Below are 27,652 nucleotides of genomic sequence, written 5' to 3' on the forward strand. Positions count from 1 at the left end.
GCTGCAATCGTAATTGTTTATGGGTAGACTTGTTATTGACTCGTTCAATAGACAATGACGTATGGCAAGTGTTAGTAAATCTGTGGATGACGTGTGACATTTGAAGAGTTAGTCTATGACGGTGGAATGACTAGACAGTCATTTGAGAGAGAACGCATTCTCTTTGGAGGCACCACTGCGATCGCATGCATCTCTAAGATCACCGCGTTTTTAGTCTGCTCTTATTTAATTGTGTTATTATTTCGAGTCTAACTTACAAACGACTGACCACGAGGACACAGGTGATGATCGGGAAGAGCTCTACCCGACTTAAATATATTTTGTATTCGCGTGCAGACAAGCCAAATCCTGACTGTGTACTGTTGTTCATGGACACTGACAACCCGATGCACGCTCAGGCCTACATATACTTACATTTAATATTTTTAATTACATTTAAAAGCCGAGAGTTTTCCTTTAATTGTATTCATTTCGATATTATTCTCAGTCTTTCCTGAATTATATGAAGGCATTATTGAAATTTCTCATCGCGCGATGTATGTACACACACCAATTACAAACAATTTCAGAATATAATCAATTCTCCGTGTCACGTGTCTGAGCCAATCTTTACACAATTTAACGCGCGGTCATACTAAAGTAACATTAAAATGTCAACTCCAATATTATGACCAAAAGAATATTAATTATTATTATTAATTTTTCCACGCAAACGCTTCTCGTTTCGTGCGTAACTGTGATGGCCGACGGGGGCCGAGTTTCGTATTACGTCACTTGTCAGTTAACATCAAAACGAGTAAAATGTAGTAAAGCTACATAATGCGTAGGGTTGTCAACGGTGTTGTAAAAAAAATGCTTTAGAAATCATCTCGAGAGGAGACTAGCGTATCATACGCGTCTAACAATAAAGGTGATGGGAGATAGATTAGTGCGAAAATATATATCGGAGACGGTCATTAGTTTGGTAGCTAAACGAAACGCAGCGTATGGACTTACAATGCCACTGGATATTACGCAAATTTATAAAGATAGCTGGTGTATTACACATTGTTATTTGACCATTGTGGAAATCGTCGAATACGCGTTAGTATATATTGAATTAGAATAATTAGTACTCGCCTGATGGATTCGAACATCGACACAGTCGCATCACTAGATACGAATACCAAATCTCGTAATTTAGGCCACGATTCGGTTAGAAGGGTAGACAAGCTCACGGCCCAATTGGTGTTAAGTGGTTGCTTGAGCTCATAAGGATTAACAGCGTAAATACCGCCACCCACACTTGGGACATGAGTTCTAAGATGACGTCTTTACAGTACAACTGAAACGCATTACTGCTTCACGGCAGAAATAAGCCACAATAACTTACACATAGCTCTCTGTGTGCTTAAATAAATATAAGTAATAATTTATTTTGAAAGTTTATGGTTATCTGTGATGCCAGTTATAGATATTGTCGTTTTGGCTGTATTTAAGCCCACTGAGTTTCTTGCCGGATCTACTCAGTAGGTCACGATTCCGATTCGGTGGTAAATTCTGCGAAGCGCTGCTCTTGGTAGGGCTAGCAAATTGATGGGTATTGGTAAATTGGTGGTTTAGTGCGTAGGGCCCTAAAATTCCTTGAGCCAGGGGTCTGCTCCCAACACCTTGCAGATTGTCAAGTCCCACATACCGTGCGTTCCCCCTAGGCGCGGGGACCTCGTAGGAAGTTCGGCTCCCGGCCCGAAAAAAAAAAGGAAATTCTCTCAGGTTGAGCCCACAAGCACACCTACCCGTCAAGGCTTAGCTGGAATAGCTACGAAAAAAAAAGCTGTATTTAAAATTATGTTCGTAATTGAAAGGTGTCGACCCTACACCTTATGTGCACGAAGCCTCCAAAATGCTCTCCGGTAGCGTTTTGGAGGTGTCCTGTTACGTGAACGCGGTCGCGGCTTAAAAAAAACGCGGTCGATTGAAAATTAAATAGGTACGTACATTTTGGACAACCACTCCGATCGTGTTTGACGATAAAGTTGTTTTTTGATAATTATTTAATTAACTAGCTGACCCGGCAGTCTTCGTAGTGCCTCAATCGATAAATAAAAGACCTAAACTTTGTATAAAATAAACTTAAAACAAACCAAAAGAAATCCGTCCAACGGTGGACACATCAAAGGGAAAACAAAATTGTTATTTTTATTTAATTCCGGGCATTTTCATATTTATCTACCTTTTAAACCTTTTCTGGACTTCCACAAATAATTCAAGACCAAAATTAGCCAAATCGGTCCGGCTGTTCTCGAGTTTTAGCGAGATTAACGAACAGCAATTCATTTTTATATATAGAGATAACGATGGCCCTCACTTTAGAATTAAAAATATATCTGTCTTCATAAACTTAATTAGGACGATTTACTAAAAATCGTTTAAATGCAAAATAAATTATCATTTTTTTTTATTGCTTATGTGGATGGACGAGCTCACAGCCCACCTGGTGTTAAGTGGTTACTGGAGCCCATAGACATCTACAACGTAAATGCGCCACCCACCTCGAGACATAAGTTCTAAGGTCTCAGTATAGTTACAACGGCTACCCCACCCTTCGACCCGAAACGCATTACTGTTTCACGGCGGAAATAGGCGGGGTGGTGGTACCTACCCGTGCGGACTCCCAAGAGGTCCTACCACCAGTAAAATAATCCTGTAATACATTCCTCAAAGCAAGATCCCGCGGCGGGCCCAAGAAACGCTGATTTGATGTGGTAAAGGCGGATATGGAGGAGAATAGCCTCGCGCAGAAGGAAGCCGAAGACCGGACAAAGTGAAAGAAGTGAAGGAAGTTTACTGGTGGCAGGACCTCTTGTGAGTCCGCAGGGCTAGGTACCGCCACCCTGCCTATTTCTGCCGTGAAGCAGTACCTAATGTGTTTCGGTTTGAAGGGTGGGGCAGCCGTTGTAACTATACTTGAGACCTTAGAGCTTATATCTCAAGGTGGGTGGCGCATTTACGTTGTAGATGTCTATGAGCTCCAGTAACCACTTAACACCAGCTGAGCTGTGAGCTCGTCCGTTCAACTAAGCAATAAAAAAGAAAATATGTAAGAAAGGTGACTCTGGCACTAGACCGGGAAAACGCTGTGAAGAAGAAGAGGATATTCCTCAAAACATCCTAAATTTGATAAAAGAACATACCTACTCGCATTCTGCTTTGAGGAATTGTTTAAGATGATCAGGTTACATCCTTTATAATATCACACCGTTTTTACAATTAAGACTGTTAAATATATATGTACATATAAACTATTTATTATATGTGCCCATATTTTATCGCTTGTTTAAATATTTTATTGGTTGATATCACTGACAGTTGCTTAGTGTTTTTTTTCTTCTGTTGTGAGCAAATAAGCTCTTGTGCTCACCTAGTCTTAAGAGGTTCGAATTTTATAGAGTGAAATGTCACCGTCAAAACCACTATCGACTTTGAGAGATGAGTTGAAAGTTTGAAGGGTTGCATTGATGAGTGGTGCTGCCGATAATACGTAACACTACCAACAATTTGGGAAAAATGCGGATTTGATCACACACAAACATACGATGTTACACAATGTTATTCATCGATCTTTGTATTTGAAGGCATTCGTTAGGTACTCTTCAGAATTTTAATTTAATAAATTTTGGGTATTTTAGAATTGCTCTTTTTACGTAGGTAAAAAGGGTACGTTACGTAGGTGTGTATCTATGGTATTATTGCGTACTGCGTTCATGTAATTTGTCTTTTTTTCTAACCTCTAAATTATTTATTTAATTATCTAATTACATACATTTACTATTTGTAACGCATTGTTCGCTTTTTCTCACGTTCCTTACTTTATTATAGTAAAAACAAATACTTTAGTGTCCGTCTTGTTGGTTCATTAACGGGGCTGAGTTTTAAGTATATTTTTATTGTTGCTTCGAATGTTGATGAACCCACGTGAACGTCACCACCCACTTTTAGATATGAAGCTTAAGTTGAGTATTCTATAAAGCGCTTCTACCCTTGAAACCGGAAATAATAGTGGTATGCGCCATAAAATAAGCCGGGTAATGGTACTTACCCGTGCAGTCATACAGGACGCCCTAGACCCATTAAATAGCAAAAAAATTCTAAAAAAGTTATACGATCCCTAAAAAACTCATTGCAGTACTAAGATAATTGTTTCTTTGTCCTGTATTATACTTTGTATAATTAGTAAGTTGTTGCGGTAGTGAAATGTTCGTATCTGCTATCTGATGTAAGGCGAATGCTATAAATTCATTTCGGTAATAACAATATCTATGTTATAAATAGCTGAAGATTTACAACCGTCCGTGTAAGCCGTCAAAAGCAGACGCTAATCCGTCAGAGAAGGACAGTTATACGTTCAAGTACAGGATGGTGGGCGAGTGAAAGTGACGGCAAATATTCGGAGCACTCACGCGTAAATTGTGGTATTATAGAACCGGGGGGTCCGTGGAAAAATGACGTAAGTTTCGAACAAGAAAGCTCGTTTTTTTTCTACACGACAGTGTACTCTATAATTAATACTACTTTTATGATTCAACCTCGCGTTTGTTATTGTAATGATTATGCTAATGAATAAATGTTAAAAATACACAAAGTCTACGCCATAATGTAAAGCTGAATCCTCTAAATTTCTACGGAAAATTGTAACGGCAAAATTCTTGGAGCGCCGATGTTTTGACGCTTACGTCATTTTCGTTCGGAGCAACAATCGATTGTCGCGCGTATTTTTGTGCGCTTTCCTTTCGTAAGAAACATCACGCCCATTCGACCGTTATGACTAGACTACGGGTTCGACAGAAAACACCTATCTCGCTCGGGCACGTGTGTTGACGCATTATATGTACCGCTCACCCTATTTGGGCAGTGGGCCGTGTTAGTCATAAAAATAGCCCTTTGGTGCCGAATCTTCTGGGGGTACCGAAGTCCTCTCGTTACGAGGGGTAGGCTATGTGATTGTGTTTAGGTATACTCGATCGCTTTAGCATGATTTACTTCCGTTCTTGACGTGTGCTTATCTAATTTAGGCCTTATAGGCAGGCATATGCCTATTTTACTCGAAATGGAAGGGGACGTCTCTAATTTGAGGACTACGAATAATATTGATCTTGATACAATCTTGAAGTTAAATTTATTCGATATAATATGATGTAAAGTATTTTTTTATTGCTTAGTTAGGCGGATGAGCTCACAGCACACCTAGTGTTAAATGGTTACTGGAGCCCATAGACTACATAAATGCGCCATCCACCTTGAGTTATAAGTTCTAAGTTGGTCTCATTATGGTTACAACGTCTGCCCCACCCTTCAAACCGAAATGCATAACGCTTCACGGCAGAAATAGGCAGAGTGGTGGTACCTACCCGCGCGCACTCACAAGAGGTCCTACCACCAGTATATTGTAAGTATTGAAGGCTCTATTATCCTTCGCGGCAATAAATAGTCAAAACGGTGGTGCTTAATCTTGCGAGCTCACAATACGCCTTACGATGCATAAAAATCCGGTGCGAGGATAAAAATTACGAACTCCAAAAAGCATAATTAAAAACTAATAAACAAACAGATGTTACAATATCGAATAACAAACATTAAATAATATAATTATTGGCAACACTCGACATCTCGCTGAGTGTTTACATTACGGTACGAATACAGAAACACAAAAACACACATTGTGACATTATTAAAACAGAAATTGTACAGTATTTGAAATAAATCGCGCAGTATTAGAGAAACTCCCCGTTTTTCGGGTATTGTCATTTTTTGCTATCATTGGCCGGGCAGATGTCACTCCGGTGTCATGTTGACATTGCTTCATTTCATATCGTGTTCGATATTTCATATATTGAAGTGGATTTTTTTTTATTATTAAACATTTGCAAGGGATTAAAATTCGAAATGCTCAGTGGGAAATGTTCAACTTTGAGATGACAGACGGAGTCTGGGTAAAACGATGTACTAACTAATGGAATGATTAAAGTTTTATTTTTGTCAGTTATGAAATATACGTAAATTTGAGTAGTTATTAGTAGTATTGCGAGCCTAGACGGGTAGTGGCCACAATTCCACATCTTTCTGCCACTAAGCTAATGAGTTAGCTTTTATGCATTACGATTGAAATTTTGATCTCGTCACGCAAAGTGGTTGGCGTTGTGATGTCTCGTACTTCAGCTTAGCACTAGACGGGCTGCTAGCTCATTCATCAGTATAATGAAGCACAAAAATAGTTTCAACTTTTGTTTGCCCAATAAAAAGGTCCCATTTTCCATAGAGGAACGCGAGACGAAAGAAAAAAAAAATCTCACACCAATAAATCTTATTTTTACGATGGATTATTAGCAATGCAATTTATGAACTCTCGACAAAATTTAATAATAGACACGTATTTGTATAGGGATGCACAAAAACGCAATAAAACGCGCGATCTTTGAACGCAAAGGTAAGTTTCATGGATGGCACATTGATAATTCGGCGAATGACGTCTATTGTGGACCTCTTGAAAGGGACCCGAACGGACAATGACCCGAACATATGGTCCGAATATTGAAAAATTGGATTAAAAATAACCATTGTCAATATTGTGCCCAAAGATCCACGTAACGGACGCGTGTTCGGGAGATTTGATTAAACACGTTGACAACACTCGAATTTGTTTTGGCAATTCTGTATTTAAATTTATAGAGATTAGTGCAATTTTTATTTCTGTAGACTCAGTCAGTTTGGGAGACAGCCTATCCGCTGTTCTTAGCAAGCTCAAAAAGTGCCTATTTTGAGTACAGTTTCTCATTCTGTGTATTGAATGTCTCTGATTCGTTCTTCACCGCGACATCTAGCTTATATATATATGTGCTTAGATGTGTAGACGAGCTCCCAGCTCACCTGGTGTTAAGTGGCTAGCGGCAACTTGAGATATGAGTTTTAAGGTCTCAGTATAGTTACAACGGCTGCCCCACCCTTCAAACTGGAACCCATTACTGCTTCACGGCAGAAATAGGCAGGGTGGTGGTACCTACCCGTGCGGACTCACAAGATCCTACCACCATATATAAAGAAATTTACTTCGATTGGCTATTAAAAAGTAACATTAATTGTTTTTGAATAAAAATTCATACTCACACTGGGTATGTTGTCGTTATTGCACACGTTTTCGCTGAGCAGGCGGTCCCTGATCTCCCAGGCGAAGATCGAGGGGCACTCCCGCTTGTAGTCGGCTATCTTCTGGACAACTGGAGTGGTCGCCACCCGGGGCTTGGACCCACCAATCGCGCGTGGCTTTATCGACCCCGTCTCGTAATATCTGCGTGTGAAGCTGAATTTAGTTTGGATTGCGGAATGCGGTAAGAGCGTACAAATAATAAAAAAGTGTGTGTGTGTAGAAGGGAAACTTATAAATAAGATATAGATAAACTGACTATCCCACTACACAGGAGCATACATATGGACAATGTTTAGTAGACGATAATGGGGATGCTACGAAGAGTCGCACAAAGAGGAGACCGAGAACGTCTAATGTGTTCTATCTCATTCTCTCGCCCGCTGAATCCTATACATTTATGTGTTTGTGTCTCTATGGACTTATTTTTTCGTTTCATCGCGTTTGATATCACAACGATTCTAAAGAAGTTTCAGTTCAATAATACTTACTGATTTTTTTAATCACTCAAAACAAATCACGCACGAGCATCCGCCCTCAAATTAGGATTCTCTGTGTTATGGGTACCAGAGACTGACATACATAAATATATACGTTTCAATTTTTTGAGGTCGTTGATCGTATGGTCACCAGTGCCGGGCGGCATAATAAGGAATCCGTAATAGGATAGGCAGTTTATTTCCTATTTACAGAAAGAGAAAGTACGGAGAACAGAAGGCACAGATAAAGCGGTAGGAAATCCTAGAACAGTATTAAACATGGAGTAACAGATCGAAATAAAGGAAAAATGTAGCGTAAGTCGAGGATCGACACATAAATATAGGTATACGTGTATAGTCAATAAGCACCTAGAAAAAGACCAAACAAATTCAAAATCTGTTCATAACGCGAATATTTGCGTGATATGGGAATCGAACCCACGACCCTCGGCGCAATAGTTAGAGGCGCTAATTACGGCACCAGCGAATCAATCGCTATAATGCAAATAAACAAATTGCAATTCAATTAGATGTTAGCGTTGACGGGGTTAGTATGATCCTAAAAACGGCCGCATATAATAATAAGTAATGGTAGGTTACTATAGTATTAATTCGTTAGAAGCAACAAGCTTGTAGCGGTAGGCAGCAGCTTGGCTCTGCCCCTGGCATTGCTGAAGTCCATGGGCGATGGTAACCACTCACCATCAGGTGGGCCGTATGCTCGTCTGCCTACAAAGGCAATAAAAAAAAGAAGCTCTGATCTATAAGATATAAAACTTAATAGAGATAATGTGCTTATAAAGAGCGTCAATACAAATTATATGTTTGTGTATCGTAGTTTTAAAGTAATTCCTTCGGTTTACGCGAGGCGTAGACTTAATTAAAACAACTTACTTTTACGAGATTAAGCTACGTTAAAATTTAATTAAAGTCTTCCGTGACCACGGAAACTGTAAAGCATTTGAAACAGCAGAAATGATGTAATACTACAAAAATAAATATCACTAGATCAATCCGTAAAACTAGTATTAATTTTGGTATCTTTAAGGTTTATAATTAACCAGCTTTTACCCGCGACTCGATCCGCGTGGAATAGTTACTTTGGCATAACGCTAAATTTTACCCCCCACTTCATTTACGTAGAAAGTGAAAATATTTTTGATTTATAGAATGCTAAGCAGCTATTATTTCGACCCCTATTTTGAAACATTCTTTATTGGTGCTCCACTTGTATTGGTCTTACCGTGATGTTATATAGCCTATATGGGCTATCTAACACTGAAAGAATTTTTCAAATCGGACCAGTAGTTCCTGAGATTAGCGCGTTCAAACAAACAGACTCTTCACCTTTATAATATTAAGTACTAGCTGACCCGGCAGACTTCGTAGTGCCTCAATCGGTAGAAAAAAAACCTAAACTTTTGTATAAAATAAAATTAAAACAAACAAAAGGCATCCGTCCGACGGGGGACACATCAAAGGGAAAACAAAATTGTTATTTTTATTTAATTCCGAGCATTTTCATATCTATTTACCTTTTAAACCTTCTCTGGACATCCACAATTAATTCAAGATCAAAATTAGCCAAATCGGTCCAGCCGTTCTCGAGTTTTAGCGAGACTAACGAACAGCAATTCATTTTTTATATATATAGATAGATAGATAGATTACTTTGTACACTTTGTTTATTCTATCTTTGTTCGTGAGTTCTAAACATAATAATGGCGTTCTCGTCGAAATCGGACGAAGAGTTCGATGTGCAAACTAACTTAAAGACACAACTCAGTGAGTTTCACACCGATCTTCTCGGTGGGTAGCAATTTCTCTCAGGTTGAGCCTCGTGAGCTTGCCTATCAAACCGTGCGTGGCTGGAATATCCTAGCCACTAGGCAGAGATTAGATAGAGAAAAAGCTGGAATATCCTAGCCACTAGCGATTAGGTAGAGAACAAAACTAATGACACTACAAATTCACAGGTGTTGTGTTGAAAACGATTATTAAAACTATACAGTTACTTTTTTTATTTATTGCATATATGGGTGGACGTGCTCACAGCCCACCTGGTGTTAAGTGGTTACTGGAGTCCATACACATCTACAACATAAATGCGCCACCCACATTAAGATATAGGTTCTAAGGTCTCAAGTATAGTTACAACGGTTGCCCTACCCTTCAAACCGAAACGCATTACTGCTTCACGGCAAAAATAGGCAGGGTGGTAGTACCTACCAGTGCGCACTCACAAGAGGTCCTACCACCTGTAAACTATGCCTCTTTTATAAAAAAAAAGCAGTGTTTTAGTATAGGTACTTAAGTAAGTAATTTATCTTGAAGCTTGTTGAAATCTTTTGTGTAACTACAAAACTCACTTAAGTAACATATTTCAACCCCAACTACCCCATCCACTAGAAAAGTATTAAAATACAATTACAAAAATGTAATCCACAGCGCATCCCCTTACTTCGAGTACCTATACAAATATTACCGAATGCGTTTCCGCTTATTTACGATTGTGGACTTTATTACCTGAACGATAAGAGACAATCGACGGGACACGTTCGAGAGGGTACTCGTAACATTTCCATGTATAGAACAGACAAGCAAATTTAGATTTTATTGGCTCGAAATAGGATACAAAATAATTTTCTTTTAGATCAGGATGTGAGGTAACTATTGAGAGATTGACATGTGTCGATATTTGGAGTAGTAACAATCGATGCAGATTTCAGATACGGAACGTATTGTCCGAGTAACATGTGCCCGGGACAATGCACGTGCTGATCTTAGATTAGCTATATCCGTGTTCGCTAAATAAAAAACTGTTTACCATTTTGTATATAATAAGAAATAATCGGCTGTAAAATAATCTTGCGTTCTGTTGCTATTGGTATGTTACCGCAGTTAGACTTGATACTTCGATTTATTTTTATTGCTTAGGTGGGCGGACGACCTCACAGCCCACGTGGTGTTAAGTGGTTACTGGAACCCATAGACATTAACGACGTAAATGCGCCACCCACCTTGAGATATTATCAGTTCTAAGGTCTCAAGTATAGTTACAATGGCTACCCCGCCCTTCAAACCGAAACGCATTACTGCTTCACGGCTGAAATAGGCAGGGTGGTGGTGCCTACCCGCGCGTACTACAAGAGGTCCTACCACCAGTAGAAGACTATCATATCTATATCATGCCATAATGACTTCTTAATGAACTTCCGTAATTTAAAGGCTCATTACCACTCAACTTTCGGCTCGTCCTGAGCACGGCTGAACCCTTCATCCTGGAAAACGCGTGCAGATTTAAACTACCTATATCTATGCCTTAACACAGGACAATAGTTTATTCTTATAACAACAAAAATATTTAGCAACAACGGTTTTATTTTATTAATATCGGTATAAATACCAACTGTATTTATATATTAAGTAATGTCGGTATAAATACGTACTAAGCTGTTTGTTTAGCAGTGGAAACGTTATAGATCGTTGTGCGATGTCAAACCGAAATAAACACTATCACATCAAGATTGTCATCTGTCGATACTTGTTTGTTTAGGCATTGTCGAGTATTTGCGAACAGGGTCGGAGTTGGAGACATTTTGCGGGGTAAATTTAAGACAAAATAAAATATATAAATGAATAAGTTTGTACATGCATATCCTTCTTCAAACGAGGTTTGTGGAGAGTAGTTAACGGTAGGCAGCGGCTTGGCTCTGCACCTGGCATTGCTGGAGTCCATGGGCGACGGTAACCGCTCACCATCAGGTGGGCCGTACGCTCGTCTGCCTACACGGGCAATAAAATATAAAAACATCTTATCTATACATTTATGTAATAGAATGTTTTAATATAATTTTCACTTAGTTCAAGACTTCAAGCTTAATTGAATAGAAAAAAGTTTTCAGTTTCTTAGGTGATCGCGAAGTTCCTCAAAAAACATTGCAATAGTTTCGATTTTTGATATCGTTTTTCATTGTTACAAATTATTTGTAATTAAAAACAACATGCGATAAGGAAATTTCATTCCACAAATCAGGGACAAATTACAGACAGTCGTCTGGTCTGACTCTAAACTGGAATTGGGCTATAGGAGTCAATCAACCATAACACATATGTACGTTTCAATATATACATGAATGTATACCTTACTGATGGTAGGACCTCTTGTGAGTCCGCGCGGGTAGGTACCACCACCCCGATAATTTCTGCCGTGAAGCAGTAATGCGTTTTGGTATGAAGGGTGGGGTAGCCACTGTAACTATACTGAGACCTTAGAACTTATATCTCAAGGTGGGTGGCGCATTTACGTCGTAGATGTCTATGGGCTCCAGTCACCGCTTAACACCAGGTGGCCTGTGAACTCGTCCACCCATCTAAGCAATAAATTTTTTTTTAAAAAATACACTTCCAGATACTTCCAGATACTGAGCAAGTAAACCAGTTCAGCAAAGAAACGCTTAAACAGAGTTGAAAACGAACTGACGACCCTTGACCTGCAACGAGGACCGCTAACTTCATCAAGCTTCTTCTGATGCTCACAGTCTTTCTGATGTTTAGCTGTTAGCGCAGCCTATCGCAAAGTTTTTAAGGTTGGGTGGCGCATTTACGTTGTGGATGTCTATGTCCAGTAACCACTTAACAACAGGTGGGCTGTGAGCTCATCCACCCATCTAAACAATAAATAAAATAAAAAAAGTAAATGCCGCCACTCATCTTATAATATTAATGCAATACAACATTACACGAACGGATTGGATCGTGCATCCAAATACGCCCAATCGAACGAATTACAACAAAAATACTTTTTATTTTTCATATATTTTTATTTTTTTATATTATTACATATTTTCAAATACCAAATGCGCGTCTGTCTATATTTATAAGGTTATTATCGGTAAGAGCCCTACTGTCTCGCCGGAGGGCTTTCATAATCGCTTTCGCCCAGGGCGGCAGATTTCCGAAAAAAGGGCGGGCAGGAGGTTGACTGCCTCTTAATTGAGTGGGAGCTCATTCGATGCTGATTTGATTTTGTTCGTTAAATATTACATACATACATGAAGCACTAAAATTTTATTTACTCGTAAATTTAACAATTGATTTTGTCCACTAAGTTTCTCGCCGGATCTTCTCAGTGGGTCGGGTTTCCGATCCGGTGGTAGATTTTGCGAAGGACTCCTGCTAGCTCCGGTTTGAGCCCCAAGAGCTCTAGACGCTAGGGTAACGCTGATATAGCCTTTCAAGGCTATGAGCATACGTAGGAGAAATCTAGAAATAGATCTAATACCGTAAGCTAAAATTTTGATTCTAGAACGTTCTTTATAAAATCGAAATACGCTCCCGATCAATGGATCGAGCTACGAACATTAAATTCTATTTCTCTTCGATCTAATTGTTGCCGCAATCAAACCGAATTCGCAAACAAATTGGCGTCCAACCGACCAATGATTGTAACAAACAATAAACTGATACAAATCACCGATAACGGTCGGCTATTAAGTACATTGTTTGCATTCATTACCGGTTCCCAACGACAAAATGTAAATTGTTTTCGCATCGCTCATTCAATGGAGTTAGCGTTTAGCGAAACGTCGCGTCAGTTGCCAAGATTGGATCAAATTTAGCAGCTTGGGGCCAACGTTCAATGGTGCTTATCTAGATTGTTTTTCGAGTGGTTATTTAGTAGTAAGTTTGTTACTGAAATGCATTTAGCGGTGAAATTATTTTGCAAACAAGTCTGGTGTGTTTAGAGTCGTAAGTTTGTAGGTACTTCTACATACCATTACGTGGTTTAAAAGTTAATTTTGTACAAAATGTACTGTTGCTTAATTTAAATACGTTATTTAACATAATTCATATTTTAATTGTGTTTTTTGACGTTACTAACTGAAATTTAGTATTTTCGGAATAAGAATACATAATAATTTGTTATGCTTTACGTAAAAAGAAAAACAACTTCTAGAGAAAACGAAAACGAATTTTCACGTATTGTAGAAATGGTAAAAAAGCATTATTACAGATAATTATCGTCCTCATTTATTATTATTAATTAAAGTCTATTTTCAATTCCATTTCCTGTAATACCTATACGTACTTCTACCGTATCATACCATACTAATTGATAGCTACCATAGTTAACAGCATTTGTGTAGCTCACAATGTAGCGATTCCAATCCGTTTATCTCATCAAGTCGATCGCTCTGACCTCAAAAGCATTTCCAAAACTGCGAGATTCTCAGTCTAACACAAGTCACTAGTCAGTGGCGGTCACAGTGGGGCGTCGCCTTAATTAGGAGTCCTACCGTTTGCCCTTTTCCATAAACCTTTAAGAATACTACACAAACCCCTGTGCTTCTAATTGGCATGATATAAAATGGGGTCACGTGGGAATAACACGTCTTGTTCCGTTTGTCTAGAAGAAATTAAGGAACTAATACGAAAAACAGTTAATGTTACCATCACACGTAAAAACTTAACAATAATAATTGTAGTCTATATTTAAATAGTGAACAACAAATCAAAACGAAAAAAATGTGTGACACAAAGGAATCTAAGTCTTGAGGTTTTAGTCTTTATGGTGAAATTTTGATGATTGAATGTATATTAGTATCTAATAATGAGAAACATTTCTAACGACAAAAATCAGTAGATCTGTTCTCGTTGTCAATGTAAGCCCTAAAGTAGGTTTTTGTTTAACTAAGTTTCTGATTCAGCCGAATGTTTTCGATAAAAACAATAAAAAAAAAAAACATCAGTCAAAATCAGAAGAATAACATGTGTACGGCTATATAATAGCTCTCCCCGAGTCCCGAGCGAAATCTATTTTCCTACAAGATCTCTTCGAGTGGCGTCAAGCGGTTTCTCGCAGTAGGAACACCAATTACCAGAAAATAATGTTGTCATTTTCATTTTTATTTAGGGGCGGTCGTGGGATAACCGTGTAAAGCACACCCTATATTAAAAACGAATTTAGTTTCTTTGATTTCTTTTTATTATTACGCTAAAATTTTACGTGTTTTGTTTATCGAACTTTTATTTCATTAAATGATTTTATGATTTACTAGCCGTACTCGTGTGCTTCGCTGGGCATTTAAAATTAACATTATTATTATTAGGGAGTCCAACACTCATATAAATATTAGCCTATCCATTAAGTACATGTATTGTCTACATGGATGCCAAGTTTCAAGTCAATCGGATGCATGGTCCAGTAGTTATAATGGAACATCCGTAAAAACCACTGTAGATTTATATATTAGTACAGATGATTTTGATATTCTGATTGCACTTTTAGCACTAAACGATGTATCTTACATAAAAAAAACGAGAGCTATCACTAGTTTAGAGTTAATGAATTTGTAACGATAATCAAATTTCCAGAGCGATTCATCTATACTAATATAATAAAGCTGAAAAGTTTGTTTGTTTGTTTGAACACGCTAATCCCAGGAACTACTGGTTCGATTTGAAAAAAATATTTCTGTGTTAGATAGCCCATTTATTGAGGAAGGCTATAGGCTAACATCACGGTAAGACCAATATAAGTGGAGCATCAATAAAGAATGTTTCAAAATAGGGTTTTAAATAGCTCCTTTTTTATTTTAATTTTTTTTATTGCTTAGATGGTGGGCCGAGCTCACAGCCCACCTGGTGTTAAGTGGTTACTGCAGCCCATAGACATTTACAAAGTAAATGCGCCACCCACCTTGAGATATAAGTTCTAAGATCTCAGTATAGTTACAACGGCTGCTCTGCCCTTCAAACCGAAACGCGCCACTGCTTCACGGCAGAAATAGGCAGGGCGGTGGTACCTACCCGCGCGAACCCACAAGAAGTCCTACCACCAGTAAAAAACCTTAAGATTCTGTAATTCAAAAATATTTTCACTTTCTACGTAAATGAAGTGGGAGGTAAAATTTAGCGTTATGCCAAAGTAACTATTCCACGCGGACGGAGTCGCGGGTAAAAGCTAGTATAATATATTAATTTACAAAAACCCTTGCGAAATTTCCAACGAAAACACTTGTTCTGAATTTACACTCAAACGGAACGCTTAGCATTAAAATAAGCACTCGATCTAATATAAGCGAGGGCCGAAATCCTCCTTGATCTGCAGATACGAACGCTATCGAACAATAAAACTGACGAAATTGGAACTGGCACCCCTTGGCTAGCCGACGGCACCCGATGTCGATTCCCACCTAGGACCCCGTTGTGCACACGTCTATCGTTCAATGAAAAACAATAGACTAAGGGAATGCAAAACGGAACTATTGTATTGATTAAGTAATTGAAATGTTTTCTTAATTTTGTCCGCTGTGCTTATTGTCGAGGCCATTGTACGGTTCCTTGGGCGGCATTGTGGGAATTCCGTCAATTTGGTAACGCGTGGCGCAAGAATTTGAGCCCACACGGAGTCCAGATATAATAGATTCTTTGACTTTCGTTCACTTCAATAGTTTTTGTGTGAACTTTATTCGCGTTTGACGAATAGTATACTGCTCAACTCGGATTGCATTATTGACGTTTTGTTATATTCATCAAAGTGAGAACTATAGAAATATGTGTATGTACATGATTTTAAGTTATAAATTTCAATGCGACGACTTTTTTTAAAAAGGATCTTATTTAAGTGGAACTATACAAAAAAGACGTTTGAAAGTGTTTTTAAAACAAAATATCCGTCTATTTACTCCTGATCTCAATATACTGTACCACAACTTTAATAAGCTTAATATGACGGATAATATAATTGAAACTTGGACCTCATGTACAAAGTGCGTGATGGCTATCACTTTGTGATGTCCATGGACTCCGATAACAAATAAACACTAGGTGGGCCGTGAGTCCTTATGCAATAAATATTTATATAGGTAATAATTAATGTTAATATTAATGTTACCATTGCACATAAAAACTTAGATAATAATAATCATAGTCTATATTTAAATACGTAAAATTTGTGTCTGAAACAAAACAAAAGAGAAAAGGTGATGGACACAATGAATCTCTGTCTTAAGGTTTCCAGTTATTATGGTCGTATTTAGATAATTGAGCGTACATTAGTAATAATGAAACACATTTCTAAGGACAAAAATTCAGTTGGTTTGTTCTCATTGTCAATGTCAGTCTAAAAGTGAGTTCTCATTTAACTGAGTTTCCGATTCAGCCAATCGTGTCCGTTGATTGTGATGGCTCGAAAAATTATTTAATAATTAATTATTGCATAATACTAGTAACATAACTTGGAGTTTAATTTCCTTTCACAAAAGTGATCCAAATATTTATAAAAAGAGAACGCCATAATCCTAAGGCCCCAATCCATTAACGGTGCATTTAGGTACCTCAAATACTGGTCATCGTACTCGCCGAACCCTTTGCTTATGACGAAGGGCCCGGCTAGTAAACTAGCCCATAGACACAGCCCACTGAGTTTCTTGCCGGATCTTCTCAGTGAGTCGCGTTTCCGATCCAGTGGTAGATTCTGTAAAACACTGCTCTTACTAGGGCCAGTGTTTGCAACGCCTCCGATTTGAGCCCCAAGAGCTCACCTACACGCTAGGGCAACGCTGATATAGTCTCTCAAGGCTACAGCATAGGTAGGGAAGCAAAAACCTAAGGTATCAGTTGTACCGCTTTCAATCGTGATGGCAGTTTTACCTTTTTTTATAGCTGTAAGGATTTGTTCCAGGTCCACACGACAGCCACAGGTTGGTCTATTTCTATAGCAAATTAATTAAATGTGGACTCATGAGCCGTTATTCTATTTCAATTGAGCTTACGACCTCAAAGTGGCCTTTCGCTGACTTTAAGGTACTTAAAGTGTATAATACTGACCTGCCTAGTATTTTGGAGACACAGCCGTTGGAGACCTGCAGGATGCGGCTGATGTCGCAAGGTCTAGCTCCGGAGTGGGCTAGTTCCACAATCTTTTGTCGCGTTGAGTCCGGCAACGGTCGTCCATTGACATAGACCCCGCCCAGCTGATTGATGCCGCTGTGACCAGCCGATGAGCATCCGAAGAGGCCTCCACCACCCATAGCCGCGCTGTGCATGAGTTCATCTGTGCCAAACACATTATGATTAGGACATGTTATAATCCTGCTTATTTACTATCAATAACCACGTGATCCGACTTGAAGAGGTCATTCTGGTCCCTACTGTTCTAAGACAAAATAAATAAGATTTTACGAGACTTAAGTTCAGCGGCCGTGCTTACATATCCATTTATGAATATGTAGTTTAAAAACACTGAAATAGCAAACCGAAGTAAGAGTTAAAATTTATTCTTTTTTTTCTGTAGATTCTGTTTTTTCTGTTGATGCACCGGTGTTGGATTCTCGGGCGAGTACCAATTTTTTTAATGAAATACGTACTCAACGAATGTTCCGATTGACTTCCACGGTGAAGGAATAACATCGTGTAATAAAAATCGAACCCGCAAAATTATAATTTGCGTAATTACTGGTGGTAGAGGACTTCTTGTGAGTCCGCGCGTGTGGGTACCACCACCCTGCCTATTTCTGCCGTGAAGCAGTAATGCGTTTCGGTTTGAAGGGTGGGGCAGCCGTTGTAACTATACTTGAGTCGTTAGAACCTATATCTCAAGGTGGGTGGCGCATTTAAGTTGTAGATGTCTATGGGCTTTCAGTAACCACTTAACTTCAGGTGGGCTGTGAGGTCGTCCACCAGTCTATGCAATAAAAAAAAATTTAGAGCGAATTTATAAAATTATTGTTTTGTTATCGGTCCTTGATGCGTGTGTGCATTTTCATATTAATCAAACGTCTTTATGTTATCATAAAACAACAACATTAAATACATTAAAAGTACCCGGATTGTTTTGGAAATGTATACCGCACAGGAACTCTTCAACAAACAGCCGTGGTAATTTTGCAACGCGTCCCATATGACAATGGCTTTTAATAAAAACCATGTTTTATATTTAAAAAAAAACACTTAAAATTCTGAAGGCACCGAAAAAATAATGTCTGCAATTTTCAATTCCAAACGTCTTTTAAGTGGCTTCGAATCTTTTCATCAATCCTTTGCCAATATGGTCGCTTCGTACAAAAACTAATAACAAAAACTTAAACCGTCTAAAAAATAATCCTCTTTGCGAAATCTAAAAAGTATCTATCGTCACAAAAAAAAAGGGTTTAGCGGTCCACAAGAGAAACCACAAAACATTATCTAATCTCTGAAGATATAGGATTCATGACTATAACAGAAACAGTTAGGTTCCTTTGAAACGCCTTCAGAATCAAACGGTAAAGAATTTTCAACACAAAAGACCTTATTGTCTTTGTTGATTTCTAATTAACGAAGAGTATTAAAGACTTTTATTAAGGTATTATTTATCATTGTAAGTGGAGAGACACTGGAGCTTGTTGATTCGACAGTTTTTCTTGGTATAACAGTTGATTCCAGGCTGCAGTGGGGTCCTCACATATGCAAGTTAGCGAATAGACTTAGTTCTGCATCGTTTGCGGTAAAAAAAAAACGAACGTATACTGATGAAGATACGGCACGTCTAGTTTATTTCAGTTATTTTCATAGTGTTATGTCCTATGGCATTTTGCTATGGGGCAATGCTGCCGATGTCGAAACGATTTTCATCCTGCAGAAGAGGGCTATTCGTGCTATTTATAATATGCACCCGAGGGAATCCTTGAGGGACAAGTTTAAGGAAATCAAAATTCTAACTTTAGCGTCCCAATACATTTTTGAAAGTTTATTGTACGTGCGTAAAAACATTGTAGAATTCCCCAGAGTCTGCGATTTGCATAATGTGAACACTAGGAACAAACATAGGCTTGCGTTGCCGGCGGCTCGAATTAAGAAAATAAGCAACTCTTTCAGGGGGCTGGGTGTACAGCTTTTCAACAAGATCCCACAAAACGTTCAACTACTACCTGTTCATAGATTTAAGAAAACTGTCAAGGAACGTTTGTGCAACAAGGCATATTATAAAATTAAGGATTTTTTACTAGATGGCACCACGTGGGAATGAGGCGTTCGCTCCTGGCCTTTTCATTTTTCATTATTATTATTATTTATTTGAATTGTATTTTTTGACTTGTTTTTTTGTATACTGTAAATATGTTTTCTTGTTTAAAAAAAAAAGAAAATAGTTGAGAAAATACAAAAAAAAAAAAAAACCCGCTGAGTTTGTTTCGCCGGTTCTTCTCAGGACTGTGGCTTTTTTTGGAACCGGTGGTAGAGTTAACATTTTCTTTTACATTTTGACATTCAACAAGTGTGTTTTTGATGACATCCAAGTTGAAATAAATGATTTTGAATTTGAATTTGAATTTCACAGATACCATAAACAAGAGATTTAACAGAAGCACATAATTAAATAAGAGTCAAGTATACGTTTAAGTAGAAATCAAACTTGTCGACTTATCGTTCGTTTGATAAATACATAGGTAAGTTGCTACGAAGTTATTCGATTCTAGCGATACTAACAGGCAATAAAAACTTTTCAATGTAACTTATCTCAAAGATAACTCACACTAGCATGGTAGTAAAAAGTGTTAAATTATTTAGGTTTATGTTTATTGCGTAAATGTATGATCGAGTTCACGGTCTATCTGATGTTAAGAGTTTAACGGAGGCTTTGGTTTGAAGTCGCAATTTAATTAACAACGCCCCACTCTTAAAAGCGGGAAAAGGACGCAAATATAACCTAAAACCTAACCTAACCTAAAACTTTATAGTGTTTTTGTAGACTGTCAATTATTTGTATTATATGATTTAAAAAAAAAAGAGATCTTAGAATTTAATATTATTTGACCGAAACTATTGCACAATAAAATTTAATTCGATTTGTAATTGAATGCGTCCATTTTGCGGTAGAATCGTTCGTCGAATTACAGATGGCTCGAACATGTTGGCTGCTCACCCAATTATAACCATTCCTCCGCGTTATTAACAAGCCAACACACATGAATAGGAGTGCATTAGATCAGGCTTGCTCAGCCGTGGTCGTACTAGATAATTCCTTTTTTCATACACCCCTTCTAAACACGGTTCGCGGTAAAAAGTGAACAATTGGATGCAATTTGCGGGCGAATTCTGGGCCGATCCTTGATTAGGGCCTGAAGGGTGGGTTTTTGTATTGTTTTGGACCGTCAGCCCGTTTTTTTTTTTCGGGGTCTCATCTAATTTCCAAAGATCGTGCAAGGAATGAAAATCGACGAATTATTCTTTTGCATTTTTTTTCTTCTTCGGATAATAACGTTTGCGATTGTCAGATTCGGATTCGATTAATGACAATGACGTGTGTTTCGAAATCTGGAAACAGAGAAGCACAGAAGAATCTGATCGATTCGTACTTATTTTCAGAAGTTTTGTTTTCGGTAAAGTCGCGTCGAAAAGGGATAAGTGATTCATTGTATTTTTTTTTTTTTTTCGAGAACAGGTTTATTAATCTGGCCACAAGTCGGGGCAAGTTTGACAAGTATTTCGTTTTAATCAGCTTAACCGCGATCCCTCGAACAAATATTACCTGAAAACATCTCGTAATTTACACCGTTTCCCAATTAACCGGGCCCGGTGAAGTGTCGGTCTCACACCGAGACTTCCGTGTACAAATCATTAATCACACCTCTCGGTAGTCGCTTGGCATCGCGCGGCACTCCACCAGCTAACAAGCGACGGCTGTTAAAAGAACAATGGACAATGGGCCACACCCCCGCGTGATGCAGCTCTGATGGTCCAAGTAATAAATTAAAGAGTGCAGCGTGTATGAATCTATATCTATACATCACTAATACGTGCATTATGCTACTTGGATACATATTGCTTAGTAAAAAATCTTAATTTAAATAGATACAGACATTTTTATTAAAACACTAGCTGTACCCGTCAGCTTCGCTGGGCACTTAAAATTAACATTATTATTTCTCAACCCCACAAAAATTCTCATCATTAACACCCCCACAACTGGTGTAGGGAGTCCAACACTCATATAAATATTAACCTATCCATTGAGTACATGTATTTTCTAGATGGATACCAAGTTTCAAGTCAATCGGAATCACGGCTCAGTAGTTATAACGGAACATTCGTAAAGTTGTTATATACTAATGTATAGATATATCAAATTGTAAATTCCACATAACTTGTTTAGATTGTTCTAAGGCTTATAATGACCCTTTTATTGTCATTAATTGCATTATGCGAGACAATACGCGATTAAAATAATAAGAGAAAACACTAAAAACTATAAGAGAGTGCATTTGTTTCAGATAGTGGAAATTAACTCCGCTTCGATAGCGTTTTGTTCGTTCAAATCTCCTCAAATATTCTCAGAGCAACTCCTAAGGAAGACATGAATATTCAAACATAGGCACCAGCGACTAGTCCTATTTAATAATGTTTATAAAATAACATTTTTATTGTATTAAATGACCTAAGAAAATACAAGCTTATAGTCTAAATGGTTCCAAAATATGGACCATGCGGACGTAACAAAAGGAATGACGCAATAAACCTAGAAAAACCTCAATAGTATTGTAAAATGTAGAATAATCTTATTTCCGCTTCCCGCTGTCGCTTCCTCCCGTCGCTAGCACCACACGACGGCGCAAGTACGCGTGTCGCGTGTGAGGGAGTGTTTTAATTTCAGAGGTGCAATTTATTCGAGCGATTTATTTTTAATCCCCGTTTTTATGGGTGCCACGCTATAAATTTCATTTATAGTTTTGCGTATGTTTGTTTATTTTTTCAATACGCATTTTATTAATTGTATATAATATGCATCCTAATAACACTGAGTGCGATTCCAAAAATCACGAATTAAAATGTAATGCTGTAAGTTAAGCTAACATAAAAGTGTTAATAAGCAATTCACAGAGCGAGTCTGAAATGGAAATCCGCAAAAAAATTGACGGACGTCAAATTCTTATTTTGATATCGCTGTTGCCTAAGAATAAAGTTGATAAATACTACCTACTACATATAATTCACACACACTATAATCGTTGGTAGCCTAAAGGATTGTTAGGTCAGCTCACTGGGCTGACTCTTTTTTTTCACCTACCTATGCTACCTACCCTTGAGAGGCTATATCAGCGTTGCCCTAGCGTGTAGGTGAGCTCTCGGGGCTCAAACCAAGAGGTGTTGCTAACACTAGCCCTAGCAAGAGACGCTTTGCAGAATCTACCACCGGATCGGAAACGTGACCCACTGAGAAGATCCGGCGTGAAACAAGGGCTCACCGTGAGGGAACTTGTTAATACTAGGACTAGTAAGGGCGGTGCGCAGAATCCACCAGTGGGTCGCTGAGAAGATCCGGCGAGAAGCTCAGTGAGTGGGCTGTGTCTATTGCAGGTTGCACGTCGAATTCTTCATCGTAATCGACGAGTCGAACGAGAACGTTGACCAGTGTCAACAGCAATCAATAAACAGCATAAAATAGGAAGCTATTGCCATGCTATCTCGTGATGATATAAAAGTATTACAATAATAAATGCTAGTTAGAAGTCAGTTGCCGTCCACTATAAGCAGAAGTATCGTTATTTTGTGCGTTTTTTTATTACTAATTTGGTGCTCACGGCCCACTTGGTGTTAAGTGCTCTCTGAAGCTTGTAGACATGAATAGCGTACGTACATTGCCACCTACTTTGAGACACAAGTTCTAAGTCTGTTCCATCCTTGAAACCGAAGCCTATTACTGCTTCACGGCAGAAACAAGTAGAGTGGTGGTACCCACTCATGCAGGCGTCCAAGACGTCCTACCACCACATGTCTCACGTAAATTATTTACCAATAAAAATCACTGATTTCCTATCTGTCGCCGGTAATTACGCAAATTAAAATGTTTGCAGGATTGATTTTGACCGTGTATTATTCCTTCTTTTTTTTTTCTTTTTTTATTGCCTTTGGTGGCAGACGGGCATACGGCCCACCTGATGGTGAGTGGTTACCGTCGCCCATGGACTTCAGCAATGCCAGGGGCAGAGCCAAGCCGCTGCCTACCGCTTAATACTCTTCATTGTTGAAGTCGTGAACATGAGTTAGGTACGTATTTTGATTATTTTTTTTAAATTGGCCTGTGTGCGAGATTCGAACACCGACACAGTTGCTTAATTCGATATGAATACACCCGCTGTTTTATCATTTAGGCCACGACGACTTGCAATTTAATTTCAGGAAATCGGCTTTCGGGTTTCTGACATTTTCTTATCTCATAATCTAGATTTTTGATACCGGTCTAATACTAGAAGTAAACAAGGAACACACTATAAAAAAAAGTGTCGCGTTAGTTAATTTTTTTTTTTCTATTATCTATTAACTGAAATGATAATGCAATTTACTATACCTATACAATTTGTATAAAACGCATTAATCAAACACTTACGTACACACGCAAGTATATAAGGGTTCAGTCGGGCACCTGGACAGACATCCCCCACTGAAATTATTATTATATTGTATCTGTTTTTGAATTAATCTGTAAGGGGAGAATTAATTGTACGGGTAAACGCCATTTTGGATGCGCTAAATCACGTTTTCTGGTTTGGGTTGATCGCGTCTCCGCTTGGGTACATTGGGGTCGAAAGTATTTTAATGCAATGTGAGAACGAAAAAAATATATATTTTGAATACTTAAAATAAGAATGGAGTACGTAAAAATAGCCGAAAACAATAACGCTCTTACTTAGTTATCATTTCTATACTAAGTGTATCTCGTGATGTAGAGGAAGTGTGATGTAGTAAAGTGTATCTATACTAAGTGTATCTCGTGATGTAGAGGAAGTTACTATGTGAACCTGTCTTTACATTCTTGTATATGCTTTTGCTGGGCTTAAACGTTTGCAGTGCGTCGGTTTGCTGCCTATTTTTTTATTTTAATTATTTTGCCTTTTTCCCCGCCTTTTTTGCTGATGAGAGGCTATTTCAGCTTTACCCTAACGTGTGTGGGTGAGCTCACGGGCTCAACCTGAGAGAATTCGGATCGGAACACCGGATCGGAATCGCGACCCGCTGAGAGGATCCGGCGAGAAACTCAGTGGGTTGTGTCTATGGGCTAGTTTGCACGTCGAATTCTTCGTCTTTGTCGACGAGTTCGACAAGGAAGTGCATCGTAGTCTTTATCGACAAGCAACGATGCTTTCTTATGCGATCACAGAATGGTACTACCATTATTCTGCCTCGTCACGCGTGCCGGCTTCAATGGCGGGAAAGCCGTTATAAATTAAATTGAAACTTCGAGCTCATGTCTCAAGACGGCTTTACGTTGTTGATGTCTATAGGCCCCGGTTACCACTTTAAGCGCGCAAAGAACACTTGTATTTAATAGAATAAAAGTGTTTGTAAAATCGGGTTATTAATTTTCGAAATTCGACCACAATCACTAACATCTAAAGATTTAGATTCGTTTAATATAATAGTATATGCTCTTTTGTTTTGTTTTTAACCATTTTTCTTGTAAAATTTTTAAATAATACTGTCTCTATAAAAGAGTTTAAAAAGTATTTATTAAAAAGTTTATTATTAGATAGCGACCCGCCCTCGCTTCGCTTCGGAAACATTAAAACACACATGAAACCAAAAATAAAAAATAAAAAAGTAGCCTATGTTCAGGGACAATGTCGGCTTCTAATGAAAAAAGAATTTTTCAAATCGGTCCAGTAGTTTCGGAGCCTATCCGAAACAAACAAACAAACAAATCTTTCCTCTTTATAATATTAGTATAGATATTAAAGTTTTTAAAGTTTCGTCATATTCAGATCAGCAGTAATTTCATATTATTAAATACTAAAAAGCAGCTGTCGGTTTTTGCATAAATAAACAAATACATATAAGAGAATAAAGTGAACATTACAAGTTTTAAATCTATGAATGTGAACGGCCATAAATTAGCACAGAATGTAGAACTTACGCGCACCACGCCCACAGATGCGCAAAAAATGTTGCCGTTTAACAAAACAAAAAAAAAACGTGATTTACAACTATCGGACGCGACTTTATGTTTGGACAATAGAGATTTTATACGAATTTACAAGTTTTTTTTTTTATTTTAGAAATAAGTAGGTATTTCATAGTTAGTAATAATAATATTATTCTTGTGTTAAAAAGGTATGTCAAATCGAAATTCTGTAAGAAAACGAATAGATTTTTCAGCAAATCTGCAGCTAATTAAAATAAAGCAGTCGTATTTTTAGGTATACTGATCTACTACAAATGGACATTCTATACCAATCTCTATGAATTTCTTTGTTTCGTATTTCGTACATTAAACTTTACGCTGATTATGGTGTGTTGCTAAGAAAATTTGTACGATTCATTACACCGTCCTATCTATTTGAGTTTCTGTTTGAGTAACTATTTAGGCGGTACTTAATATAGCACTTTGTAATCACAGCTCAATCTGAGCGTAAGTTTATTAATAAGAGCTAGTGTGCATCTCAATGGTGAGATTTATGTATGACTAGTGGCCCGCTCCGGCTCCGCTCGGGTCTTTAACAAAAATTTCAACGATATTTGACGTTGTTTTATTTTTTTAAAATCAAAGAACCCTATTGCGGCATAACTATAATAGTTAGACATATTATCATGCTGTCGCGATGTAAATAATATTTTAGGTATTTTTTTTACACCTTGGGTTACGGTATTAGAGTTTTAGTAAGGATCTCTAATTTTTTCAAATCGGTTCAGTAGTTTCGGAGCTTATTCAATACAAACAAACAAACAAATCTTTCCTCTTTATAATATTAGTATAGAAGTATAAATTTAAGCGGCCTTGCGATTTGTAAAACTCTTTCGTTACACACCTGCCTATCACAAAACGCAGATAGCGTGAAGATACAATCCCATTTTCAAACGTTTCTAGACCCACCGAGTTCACTTTCAATCATTAAAATTCCTTTACAGTAGCAACACAGAAAACGGTGTTTATCTCGCTCGAACGACCAGTTTTTCCACTCTATTTGTCTTTATCTAGCGGCTAATGTGACAATGTCGCATGCTCCGTTAGTCTCACTGCGATAAATATAATTATATTTCTGTGACTAGTTGCGGGCTGTGGATTCCTGTGATGTCGAGATCGATCCAAGTGATGTTATGTAACTTCTATTTTTAATTTTAATTAATTTGAAAGAATTCTGTTTGTTATTCTTAACTGGATATCTTTAAAATATGAAGTCCTTGATCTAGTCTAGTTTAATTCGGCTTTTATAGTCGAGTTTTATTGTCCTTTTTTTTGGTAGAGAGAAGATGCATGTGATTAGGAGTTGTATAGAAATGGTAGTGCAAGGTAGAGGGGGAAGAGGTCGACCGAAGAAGACATGGATGGAGTGTGTGAATGACGATATGAGAGAGGGAGAGGAGTGAGTGTTGAGATGACGGCTGATAGAAGAGAATGGAAGAGAAAAATTAGCTGTGCCGACCTCACCTAATGGGATAAGGTGGGGAAAGTGAAGAGGAAGTTTTATGGTCAATCTTTTAACTTTTTTCCCTCCAGATTAAGATTGCGAAGTCTCTATTTTTGCTATACTTAATCATTGGTAGCCCAAGGGGATATTCTAACTACGCGCAGCTTCGTAGGTGGGTTAATGGGCCTCAAAACGGGGGGGACTTGTCAACACCAGCCTTAGCAAGACCAGGGCTTCGCTGAATCTACAACCGAATCGAAATCGCAACCCACTGAGAAGATCAAGTTTGTGTCCGTGGGTAAGGTTGCAAGTCGAATTCTTCATCGCATATGACGATTTCGACGACAATGGTGACTGGTGCATTGATGCCTAAAAGCACCGAGAGTGGATGAGGAGGATCCGAAACGACATGTTTAGGGCGACGACGGCTTTGCGTTGGCCCGCCGCTTTGGTCGGATTTGCAATTTTAGGCGGCCACGATAAGAGGGTTATCGTGTCGTGTCGCTTTTTCAAAGAAACGTTCTGATGCTGTCTCAATTATATAAAAGCTTGGTTTTCAAATAATTATTGCTACCAGTCACCGTCCTCGCCAAACCCATCGTTTGCGACGAAGG

The 27,652-nt window shown here is 38.2% G+C and overlaps 1 protein-coding gene across 6 annotated transcripts in view; it reads right to left on the bottom strand.

Moving 5' to 3' along the window:
• The window catches only part of toy (twin of eyeless), a 96,897-nt gene that overhangs the window by 47,986 nt on the left and 21,259 nt on the right, over positions 1 to 27,652 (bottom strand). For 3 of the 6 annotated variants that reach the window (XM_028169482.2, XM_028169498.2, XM_028169475.2), the window contains exons 3-4: positions 17,491 to 17,716; positions 7,141 to 7,333 (exon numbers count right to left, since the gene is read on the bottom strand). In XM_028169482.2, coding sequence (XP_028025283.1) covers positions 7,141 to 7,333; positions 17,491 to 17,716 — 419 coding nt within the window. The remainder of the gene's footprint in view (positions 1 to 7,140; positions 7,334 to 17,490; positions 17,717 to 27,652) is intronic. The other 3 variants (XM_089739761.1, XM_089739760.1, XM_028169490.2) reach the window with 1 other exon arrangement.

Source organism: Bombyx mandarina, chromosome A1, assembly GCF_030267445.1.
Source record: "Bombyx mandarina strain Sakado chromosome A1, ASM3026744v2".
In the NCBI taxonomy this organism is placed as follows: Eukaryota; Metazoa; Arthropoda; class Insecta; order Lepidoptera; family Bombycidae; genus Bombyx; species Bombyx mandarina.